We start from the raw sequence: 12,225 nt of genomic DNA on the forward strand, positions 1-12,225 counted from the left end.
AGGACATGGGGTGGAGGTGGGGTCTGTCCCGGGAAGGCCCATAGGGTCCTGCTTGGTTACACTAATACCATGTTACCACCACCCCTCACCCAAACCTAGGATGGGGATACAGGCTGTAGTGTATCCTAGATATATTTAAACACGGACCTCCTTTTTGAGAGTATCTTGTGGTAAGAGTGCTCTATGAATATGCTTTGGGAACTGTTCTCCATTCCTTAACAGGAACCAAAAGATGAAGATTTCTCTTATAATTATGGTTGTTGAAATGTTTCTCCTTTTTGATGATGCTTAGGAAAAAGATTGGAAAGAAATATGCTAACATGTTAACAGCATTTCTCCTATCTGTGGGACTATCTATCATTTTTAGCTCCCTGTAACATGTTTTGTACTTTCGAAAAGCCAACAATTAGCATACATTATTCAATCATAAAATAATTAAAAAGTATGTCTTTATGACCCTGGCTAAAACTACGAAAATATGGCAAGTTGTTAACGAGTGACTTATCGTCTTTCCTTTGCTCAGCTGTGCTCTTTTAAGGAATTCCTTCACAATCACGCCTTACAAGGGTTCAGATATGTTGTTAAGTGTTAGGGCTTCAGAATTCTTCTCAACACAGCTGCAGTTATGGCCCATGAGAAACAAACCTATTTGCCAGACCTTCCTTGTGTCACGTGAGAAGATCAGCGTGCATAGTCCTTGCTTGTTGGTGTATCTGTCCCGCTCCTCTCTCTCTGAGCATCTTCAGGCCGTCATCTGGCACAGGGTGAGTGCTCAGCAAGCAGCAAGCGTTAGTTCCTCCCCTTGTATCCCCAGCACCTAGCCCAGCAGGGCCTAGCAGTTATTTCATAAATATTCCTGGATTAAAACTAAGTAAAGAATTTAGTAAAAGGGGAATTGGTGGTCACAGTGAGAAATCTTAAATTGATTTTCCTATATGGCCTTTTTCCCTTTTGAAAATCTCCAAGAACACCAATGAACAACCAATTGAGGGCACTCACTTTCTGTATTTTACAGCAATGGGAGGCAAGTCAAGAGCCAGGGTATTTACGGCGGCTCACGCTAAACTCCAGGGGACAGATAGAAAACACGACGCCAGTCACCCCATCCCCCCCACACAGACATTGCAGGGACCTTAACTCTTGGCAGGAAAACACAATTTAAATACAGAAACAACGAGAGGTCAAAACAAGACTTTCTCTCCTCAAATGTAGAATTGTATAGTGCAGATGGCAGGTGTCCCAGCAGTGCCGGGAAAGGGAGGTCTGTTGGAAAATGCTTCATGCATTAAGTGGGACTTAAGTGGAAATAAAGGGATTTCAGCGTAATCTTAATTTTTAGTTCATGTAATCTTTTTTCTGGTTTCTTATGATTTGGGTGATAGAAGACTATCACCAAAGGTTTTATTTTAGTTCTAACATGTTTGGTTCTTCATAGGTGAGGGATATTTTTAAAAAGTATGTGTATGTGTGTGTCGCACACACGATATGCACACTCAGATACACCTCATTTTGTCAGTTCTGAAATTTTCATTTTCATGTTTTCATTTCTTTGAAATTATGATGCATCTTATAGTCAATAGCATGTCATAATTTAATTGACAACATTTTTTCCTCTCACTAGTACATGACATAATATTGCATCCTATAAAATATGGCATTTTGGGTCAGATAAAATATGGTAATGAATATCTGTGTCTATTCACATATGTATAAATGTACATGCTTTTGCATATGTGTATCTATACTCATATGAATGTTTGAGCTTATAATGGAGATTCAGTTCTTTGTCCTGTGCAGTAATTTGTATAGGATGAGCTGCTCTAGCAGGCACAAGACTTAGCCCTTCACTGTCTGTCTAACCTGGGTTTGGATGTGTCTGTTCTTCAATTCCATTTGGAAAACTAGACTAATAATAACTCTATGCCAAACGATGTCTATAACACATGTTGAATTAGTTATGGTTGAGGGGTTTGTTACCATTCCATTTTCAAGGTCCCAGGAGATTAGAGATGCATACTTGTGTTGACACAGCGTGTGCTAAGTTGAACTCCATAGAGCTTGAGGGAAGAAGACAGCTATCATGGGATTCTTTTCTTTTAAATAATTTGCAAGGACACTGCTCAGCAGTCTGTCCCACTCCCTTCCTCTGGCTTACTTTCCAGGTATATGTAATCCTGGAGAAATAACAAATGAACACAGGATTGGTACGTTTTTTTGTTGTTTTTTTTTTGCGGTACGCAGGCCTCTCACTGTTGTGGCCTCTCCCGTGGCGGAGCACAGGCTCCAGACGCGCAGGCTCAGTGGCCATGGCTCACGGGCCCAGACGCTCCGCGGCATGTGGGATCTTCCCGGACTGGGGGAGGAACCCATGTCCCCTGCATCGGCAGGCGGACTCTCAACCACTGCGACACCAGGGAAGCCCAGATTGGTAAGTTTTGTTTCGTGTAAGGTACTAGGTGAACAGCACCAGAACCTCACTTGTCTTGGGTTGGTGTGAGTTAAGAACATTCCCATTTCCTATCTAGTTACAGCTGCTCCAGCAAAAGCCCCAGTCTCTGAATCCATTCCCGAGATATCATTGTGCTACCATAAGCCTTGGAAATAATTATATAAATCTCCCAAAGTATGTTATTTTAATGTTGCTTAACGGAAAACTTTCAGTAGTGAGGCCCCTGCCTTCTCTACAAACCTTTTCAGCTCATTCCCAGCCCCTCCCTTTCTCTTTCTAAGCTCCAACCATACTGCTCTTCTTTCAGGACCCCCATTACCCCACGCAGCTTCTCTCCTAAGGTCCTTCATGCAGGTTCTTCTTCCTTCCGGAAACTCTCTACCTCACTCCTTCCTTTTCCCTGGCCGATTTCTCCTTCCCATCGGACTCAGCTTGATCATCAGCCCTCCTAGAAGCCTCCCTCGACTCTCCAGACTAGGTCAGCACATATGTTTTAGGCTTTCTTAGCACCTGTACTTCTTTCTAACACTCATCATAACCATGATTAAAAATTAATAGAATAATTACTTTCTTATTGTTTTGTCTGTCAAAGTAAATGCTAAAAATTAATAGAATAATTACTTTCTTATTGTTTTGTCTGTCAAAGTAAATGCTCCAAGAGGGAGGGTTTTATATGTACGTTTTCAGTGTTCCCAACACCTGGGATTGGGACTTTGGATAGAGTACCCAATAAATATGCAATGAATGAATGACCAAATAAAGGAGAGTTCTGTATTAACTGGAGGTAGTTTTCCCTTAAGAGATTAACTCCTTTTTTTTTTTTTTACATCTTTATTGGAGTATAATTGCTTTACAATGGTGTGTTAGTTTCTGCTGTATAACAAAGTGAATCAGCTATATGTATACATATATCCCCATATCCCCTCCCTCTTGCATCTCCCTCCCACCCTCCTTATCCCACCCCTCTAGGTGGTCACACAGCACCAAGCCGATCTCCCTGTGCTATGCAGCTGTTTCCCACTAGCTATCTATTTTACATTTGGTAGTGTACATATGTCAGTGCTACTGTCTCTAGGTCAGGGTCTTTTACCCCCCTCACCTGGGTTGTGACAACCAAACATATCTCTGGACATTATCAAATGTCTTTTGGGGAGCACATCTATCCCCAGATGAGACCTCTGGTATGAATGAATGACTTTAAGCTGATTGGGTGAGAGCTATCCTGGAACTCAGTGTGGCTTGTGAAGATTAAGGATTTAAACTGTTCTATAGAATTTAATGGGTTAGGACAAGCAAGGACCCGTGCAACAGCTTTCCCTCTGGTTGTGTTGAGTTATATCAATAAAAGTATTGTATCCATCATATTGAAGAAGGAAATGTATTAGACTAAATGATAAGAATAAAATCTATGATGTTAGAAGATTTGTAAATGCACAATTTTGTTGCAGTTCATGAAATGTCATTTGAAATAGAATGTATAAAATTTTGGAGTTAGAGATACAGGCAGATCTGGGTCCATCAGATATATGAAGATACAAGCAGGATAACAAGAAGGAACATGCAGAATGCTTATTTCTCAAGTTCATGAGACTGAGGTGTACTTGGAACAGGGGCGATTAATCAAGTGGAGGAGACGACTAAGATGGGGCCAGGTCCTTGCTGCCTTGACAATGACCCTGTCCTGAAGTTATGGCCAGCACAGAGAAAAGACCCATTTAGAAGTGGGGTGAATCATTTTGAGAACTCATCCTTGAGGAGTGATTGTAATGGAGATAGACAACGAGAAAGAACACACAATAAAGGACTGGGAAGTTTACAAAGGAGTTTCTCCACCCTGGGTGTTCCTATTCCTGCCAGCACAGTCGTGGATGGTGTAAATAAATTAGTTATTCATCAGTCAATTTTGTTGCCCCTGGCCTGCTTTCCCCCACTGCTTTGCTTCTTGGAAGAAAATGTTAGAGGGGACACGTTTCTTATAAACTGTTCCTTTTTCATTTTTTAGGATCCAAAAAGTTTGATAAGAGCAGGTTGAAAGTGGGAATGAGGGAGGGTGGAGGGAGATGCAAGAGGGAGGAGATATGGGGATACATGTATATGTATAGCTGATCCACTTTGTTATAAAGCAGAAACTAACACAACAATGTAAAGCAATTATACTCCAATAAAGATGTTAAAAAAAAAGAAAGTGGGAATGAGAAAACCAAAATGGAGCTATCTGGAAATAAAAGAAGAAAGGAAAGGGCTTCAAAAAAGAGCACAGAGCTGTGGTGGGAGAGGAGTTTTTATTTATAGACCATATTATGTACATATTTTCAATTGAGTTTCTATTCTTACCTTTATATGTGAAACTAAAACAAACAGAAGAGCCACGCCATTTTGCCAGCAGGTGGCACCATAAGAATCTCCTATAAGAAAAGGGTGGCAAATATAAATAGGATCCTTAATATTTTACCTTTCAGGAAAACTCTAGACATCAATGTAGATTCATAATTTTGATGATATTAACAACGTGTGTACATTGCTTAAAATGGTTTCGGAAGATTCATCTCTCCCTTCATTTTTCATGCTAACATTGCTCATTCAGTGAAAGATTATATTCCCATAAAAGGACAAAAACCTAGGTTTTAAGAAAAAAGTATATATATATATATATACACACACACACATATATGTATTGCATATATATATTTGTATTGCTTACTACAGTTGCTTGACAAATACTTTTATTTAGTGATTATAGCATATGTTATTGTGAGGATATGTTAGATGGTTAGAGAGGAAGTAACTTAGATGGTCACCCTGTTTTTACACCCCTTTTCTGCTCTGTACTGTGAGGATTCCTTGTGCCCAGAGATCTCCCCAATGCTAAGCAATCTCAGACTCAGGGGGGACCTGGTGCCGGAGGTAGTGAGTGTTTCTGGCCTTTGCAAACAACTCTGAATAGGTTGATGTTTTGGGCTCGCCTTTGAAGTTCCCTCCACATTCCATGGGATTCAGGGGAATTTGTTTCCCAGTGGTGTGGTCTGGCCTTTTGTTGGCATCATTTGATCTGGTCTTATCGCTGTGTGCCATTCTGCTACCACCAGCTGGGCTGGAACTGGGGCCTTGGTCTAGGGTGTGAGTGGAGACGTCTTGATCTTGACATAGAAGAGAGATGCCCTTGTTGGAGTCTTTGCCCTTCAGTGGGTTTATAGAATATTTCTCTTGGGCTTGCGGCTTCTCTTCTATAAAGTGGGAAGTTCTGTTATTTTGAGATAGCGACTGCCTTTTGCTTTTCATGGAGTCCTTGGGACCAGTGTGATGGAAAGGAGGCATTTGGGACTTGGTTTTGTATATTTCTTGGATCGTATTTGTTGTCAGTGCTCTGGGAAAGGAGGTAAAAAGAAGAGACATCTCTGAAAACAGATGAAGAGGCTCATATTTAGCATTTTCAAGTTATTAGACCATGGCCCCTTTCAGTGTGGTATTAGGTGAGGTAATAAAGTGAGTGGGAAGAGCATGAAGGGTGAGAATGGGTGGTAACAACGTGGAAAAATGGCTCTTTCCGTAAGAAGAAAAAGGCAGCACTTTCTCAAGGAGAGGACGATGTAAAGAGGTCATTTGGGAAGAAGCCATATCCATGAGTTTAGTAAGCATTTTCTTACCTAAATTTATTAGCCTGTAGAACCCTGTGCTTCTGTCCTCCCTGTGATGAGAACATAAGAACATCTTCTGGTCTCTTCTGACTTCCCTTCTCAAAGTAAGAGGAGAACTTTTTCTTGATGATACCTGTTTCGAGTTAATTAATAGGTGTCATGGGTTGAATTGTATCCTCCCCAAATGTCATATGTAGACGTCCTAATCCCCAGTACTTCAGAATGTGACCTTATTTGGAGACAGGCCCTTTACAGAGATAATCAAGTTAAGATGAGGTCATTAGGGTGAGCCCTAGTCCAATATGACTGGTGTCCTTATAATAAAGAGAAATTTGGACACAGAGACTCAGATAGAGGGAAGGTGATGGGAAGAGGCACAGGAAGAAGATGGCCATCGACAAGCCAAAGAGGGTGGCCTGGAACAGATCCTTCTTTCCCAGCCTTCAGAAGGAACCGACTCTTGATTTCGGACTTCAAGCCTCCAGAAATGTGAGAAGACACTCGTGTTGCTTAAGCCACCCAGTTTGTGGTGCTGTTAGGGTAGCCCTAAAAAACGAATACAGTAACAGAAGAAGGAAAAGAATGATTGAAGCTAGTTCTCTGGGTGGAGAAAGAGTATATGAATACCACTGGATCACATTACACAATAGGCTGATCTGGCATGATGAATGGAAACAGAAAAACCTAAAGCAGGTCCCCAATGTTTACCTCAAATATGTGAAAGAGGATTTAGAAACACCAAGGTCAGAGGTTTAAACGGACTTGGCCCGTGGAGGTTTTGTCTGAATGTTTTATTTGGCAAGCATGGTGTTTTCAAAAGAAAATGACTGGGTGTGAGTGATACACAGAGCTGGTGCCCTATTGTTTCATTCACCTCAATTACGTGACCTCCTACCCACCTGAGCCAAGAGTTGCAGCTGCCGGCCATGAGTAAGTGGGTTTTTTGCTCTTTGAGTTAATGTTTCAGCATCTTGTAGTCATAGCTGCTGTAGAAAACCCGGTTTGTTTTCAAGATGTCTCATGAGTTGGTCACTTAGAGTTGAAAGTCTTGCACTAGTTTGCTCTAATGGGAGTGAGTTCCCTAAATCTACATGGGTTAGTAGGCACCAGGCAGAGGACTTATGACCAGATAAAGGGCCTAGAGTTTACATTAAACTCCTAATATTCTTTCATCAAATAACTTCTTGGTGAGGTAGTCAAGGAAAGAGATAGTCCTTTTGGGGTCGCTCTTCTTCTGTTGTCTTCTTGAGTGCGTGTGTGTGTGTGTGTGTGTGTGAGTGTGTGTGTGTGTCCATCTAGTTATCCAGTTTAACAAGGATGTATGAGTGCCTACTTTGTGCCAGGCAGTATATTCTTGACTCTGTTTTTTTTTACCTTGAACATATAATTAATCATAAAGCTCTGATAATTCCCCACTTAAATATCTCGAAATGCTTGTACACTTAAGATGCAATTTCGTGGGAAGCAGCCGCATAGCACAGGGAGATCAGCTCCATGCTTTGTGTCCACCTAGAGGGGTGGGATAGAGAGGGTGGGAGGGAGAGAGATGCAAGAGGGAGGAGATATGGAGATATATGTACATGTACAGCTGATTCACTTTGTTAGAAACTAACACACCATTGTAAAGCAATTATACTCCAATAAAGATGTTAAAAAAAAAAAGATGTAATTTCACTTCCTAAATATCTTAAGAAACTCATTTTTTTTCACCTGGCCAATGCCCTAGTTTAGGCCTTTAAACCCTGGCCTACACTCTGGAATTCTCCTATCTGGTCTACCTTAAACATTACAGCTGAGTAATCCTTCTCACACGTGGACATGTAATCTCCCTACTCCCAAACCCTGTAGGGTGAGATTTAAACTCTTGCAAGACCTATGAAACTATTCATGACTGAAGACACTGCCTACACTGCTTTGTCTGTAAACATTTCACCTACACCTTCTCGTCACCCCTTACACCCCTGCAGGTTGAGCAACCTGTAGCAAATCATTCTCATGCATGCGCCTTTGTACATAGTGTTCCTACTGCCAGGAGTGGCCTTGCCACGTGTCCTCGTGACAAGCTGCCCACCCCCCTACCCCACCCATCTTCATTCTCTTTCTCTTCTAAGATTCTGCTCATACACTGCCTCTTTTGGGACATCTCACCTGAGCCCCTTTGATAGACATAGGAAACTTTCAATGCTCTTGTTCTACTTTGAAAACAACTCTAATTTAGCAATTAGTATTTTCTGTGATAATTTTTTGCAAGCATGGCTAACTTCCAATTTAAATGTGAGCATCTTGAGGGCACAGACCATGTTTTTTCATATTTGCATTCCTGTGTCTATCTGAGATGCTGTAATGGGGTTTTGTAAAGTCTGGCCCACAAAACACCTGTCTCAGAATAATCTGCCTTAGTGTCAGCTCATTTAAAAATGTGGATTTTGAGCCTAACTCCTAACTTACTGATCCAAATCTCTACAGATGAAGACTGGGAATATGCATGTTAAACAATCCACCTGGTGACACAGTGGTTAAGAATCCACCTGCCAATGCAGGGGACACGGGTTCGAGCCCTGGTCCAGGAAGATCCCACATGCCGCTGAGCAACTAAGCCCGTGCGCCACAACTACCGAGCCTGCGCTCTAGAACCTGTGAGCCACAACTACTGAAGCCTGTGCACCTAGAGCCTGTGCTCCGCAACGAAGTGTAGCCCCCGCTCGCCACAACTAGAGAAAGCCCACTCGCAGCAACGAAGACCCAATGCAGCCAAAAGTAAAATAAATAAAATAAATAAGTTTATAAAAAAATAAAAAATCCACCAACTGGCATGTATCCTGTAGTTGAATCTCAATAACAATTTCATTAAGTGAATCATGGCAATATATTGCCTAGTACAGTGCCTGATAAATACTGACACTTAATTCATATTGTTTCCTTCCTTCTTCCCTAGTTTTACTGTCAAGAAGTCTGAGGCTCAGAGAGGATGATGTGACTTTCTAAAGGAAATAGAGACAGAGGCCCCTGAATCAAAGTTTGCTGCCTCCTTGTCCAGACTCCTTTTATACCACCTGTCCCTGACACAAACTCTCTAGTCATCAAGGCCAGCCACCTCCCTCGGACCTGGTCTTCTGAACACCCCATAGAGAGTAGGTATCTGGTCTTCAGCATCCTTTTTGAGAACTAAAGTGGGATTCAACCAAATGGCTTCTAAGATTCTTTTCCATTCTGTGACCTCTCATTCTAGTTTGGTTTAACCATTTATTACAGACAAGGAAGTTCAGTTATTTGCTCAGTTTCTCCTCTTTAAAACCCAAAGCTGGAGGCTAGAAATAATTCTTAGGCCAGATGCCTGGATATTACTATAGGGTCTTGTGTCCACCTATTAGCTGTGGAGACCTAAATGATTTTACATTCAATTGTGATACTTGGCTTTCCTCTTGAACATGCTACGTCATTTTCAGGGCTCCTGCACCTGCCTTAAGTAAGAAGCGACCATAGTTTTGAAGAGCTGAGATAGATCCATTCTATGCTGAATATTAACATATGATTATTTTGTTATGGGAAAAATAGAACTAGTTTCTACAAACTGTATAACTATGGCAACTTTCAACAAAACAGAAGAGTTTTAATCCTGTAACAATCTTTTACAGGATTGATTGACTGATAAGAGCAAACACTTATATAGCACTTATTTTGCATTTAGGTACTGTTTCAAGTACTCACTGCATCCTCAAATGACTTTATGAGGTAGGAAACATCATTTACATTTTACTCTGGAGAAAACTGAGGCAGAGACAGGTCCAGTAAGCTGCCCAAGGCCTCACAGCTGGTAAGTGATAGAGTCAGGATTTCAACCCTGGCAATCTGGGTCCAGAGTCTGTATTCTTAGCCACCATGGTTTAATGGACGAAGATGGAATCACTGAGCAGGCAGTTTTATTTCCTTCTCTTTTTACTGAATGGTGTAGACAGCTTTGGAAGGTCTGAGATTCTGGATAGCATTGTGTAGCCCTTCCTTCTGTGATAATCAGTAGCTACTAACTAGAAATGAGTGTATGAAGTTAGTAGCATTATTCTTGTTATAACTACTTAACTATATAGTCTATGTTCATTGGATAGTCTTCTAAGTGATGTGCACATTTGGAAAGGATTATTCTTTGGCAACAGAAGGTTTTATGGGAGGGAATTATTACAAAGGATATGAGCTCACAGCTTCTGAGTAAAGAGGCCTCTTTGGGTAAATGACAGAAATATCTGCCCTTTGGCTTAAGAAGACAAAGAAATCACAGTACCAATACGCAACAATCGCTTGTGCAACATTTTCTAATCTAAGCAAAATCTGTAAGCTCTTGTGTGAATATACTTTGGAGCACAAGGAGGGTAGTTGACAAATTCACTTTCTGCAGAAGAAAGGAAGGGCCTGACTCTCATATTAGTGAGTGTTGAAAACAGCCAAGTGCTCCTTGCTCAGCCCTATCAGAGGTCAGCCATCGTTACACAATTCTCTCTGGTCGCCAATCCCAGGGAAATTTTTTTGTTTTACTTCCTTTTCATAAGACAACTTGCACATTAATAGTTACTCAATGAATGCTTGTTGACCAGGCATAGAAAAGAAGTGAAACCAAATCAACCCAGATATAAGAAAGTAGAACATTAAGGCTTTAAAGCCAGAGAGAGCTCATTTGAAAGACTGGGAGCCTGAGAAGTGTTAGCTCAAGATGGTTTGCATGTGGGCTGCTCCAGGGAGCTGTGTAATTGAGGGAGAGAGGGACATGGATGGGTGGGCAGCCTAAAATCCAAGTTGAGATCAGAAGTTCTCACTTTCTTGGTGTCCAGATCTCTGAAAGGGCCCTCGTCATGAGGTAGGGGATGTTACTCTTGCCTTAGCCAGCTGATGGCTTGCTGCCCTGCTCTGCCTCTCCCCATCCTGGAAGGCTTAACTTGCTGCAACCTCTGCAGTTCTTTTTGGAGCTGTCTCTGCTCCCTGGTCAACAACCTCACATGGTATAGGCAGATATCCTCTAGTCTCTGCAGTCTTTGGCTTCAGCCTGTTTGGCGTTCTCCCTCTCCAAATCAAAGTGCTTCTGTAGTGGTCCCCTGACCATGTTCCTCTCCATCCTCTTCATGGTCTAGAGACAATAGAACAAGATTCTCCCAGGCACCATGACAGACCTGATAAAGTAAAACGGGGAACCTGACCCCTGGCTTTTAACTGGAAGATCAGTGTTTGAATCCTGTGTTTTTCTGAATCCACAGCTACCTAGTCAGACAAAGTCACGCTATTAGAAAACTTTGCCCTGCTGACTAAAATATTATTCACAACCTAAAAGTTGAGAATTATGTTTTATTTGGCAGGAATTTTTAGGACTTCGAGCCCGGGAGGCATCATCTCAAGTAACCCTGAGAAAACTGCTCTGAGGAGGTGAGGGGGGAGCTAGGATATGTAGAAGTTTGCAACAAAGGTCAGGTAGTAGGAACAAAAGATTACTGCTAATAAAAGAAACCTAGATATCCCAAGTTAAGGAACTTAGCGTTTTTCTATGTATGGGAAGATGCAAGAGTCTGGGCTCACTGAAATCATTCCTTTGATATACACCCCAGCTTATCTGGGGCCAGTATCCTCAGGGCTCACCAGCTCACCATCGGCTATGTCTGCAATCGCTGATAACTGTGACATCTATGGCAGACAATGTTCCATTTATCAGCCCTATAGTAACATGATTTTCCAGAGTGACACAGAAGTATTGAGGACAGAGTCATTCCTCTGAGCCTCAGTCTCCTTGCCAATAAAATAGACGACAGGCTCCCTACAAAATCCTCAATCAGGTTGCTATAAAGATCAAGTGAAAACTACATGAATAACTTTTGGGGCAAAAATAATAAAAACATTTTACATATATAAGGCATTATTCGCCCTGTGAGATAAGCCTCTTCTACTGTTCTTTAAAGTTTCCCCAAAGACCCGCTCAGGGGCCTGGAGAGGATTTGGGGACTTAGGACAGAGCCATTCTGGAGCCCTTTCAGTTCATTAATTCATGAACGTGAGGGTCCATGCAGCCTGCAATCCTACCATGTGGCAGGTGCTATGCTGAGGGCTGAGGGTAGTGGTGAATGAGACACAGCTCCTGCTCTCAAGGAACTTTCAGATTTACGATGC

At 41.8% G+C, this 12,225-nt stretch overlaps 1 protein-coding gene across 1 annotated transcript; it reads right to left on the minus strand.

Annotated features, from left to right (window-relative positions):
• Positions 1–4,723: 4,723 nt before the first annotated feature.
• CCDC190 (coiled-coil domain containing 190) lies at positions 4,724–11,194 on the minus strand. The gene is given in 6 exon segments (XM_067710752.1): positions 4,724–5,243; positions 5,245–5,326; positions 5,328–5,813; positions 6,094–6,217; positions 10,985–11,110; positions 11,113–11,194. Coding segments are annotated over 6 exon segments (924 nt in total). The 3' UTR covers positions 4,724–5,219.
• Between the last annotated feature and the right edge of the window lie 1,031 nt (positions 11,195–12,225).

The sequence above is a fragment of the Pseudorca crassidens genome, chromosome 2 (assembly GCF_039906515.1).
Source record: "Pseudorca crassidens isolate mPseCra1 chromosome 2, mPseCra1.hap1, whole genome shotgun sequence".
In the NCBI taxonomy this organism is placed as follows: domain Eukaryota; kingdom Metazoa; phylum Chordata; class Mammalia; order Artiodactyla; family Delphinidae; genus Pseudorca; species Pseudorca crassidens.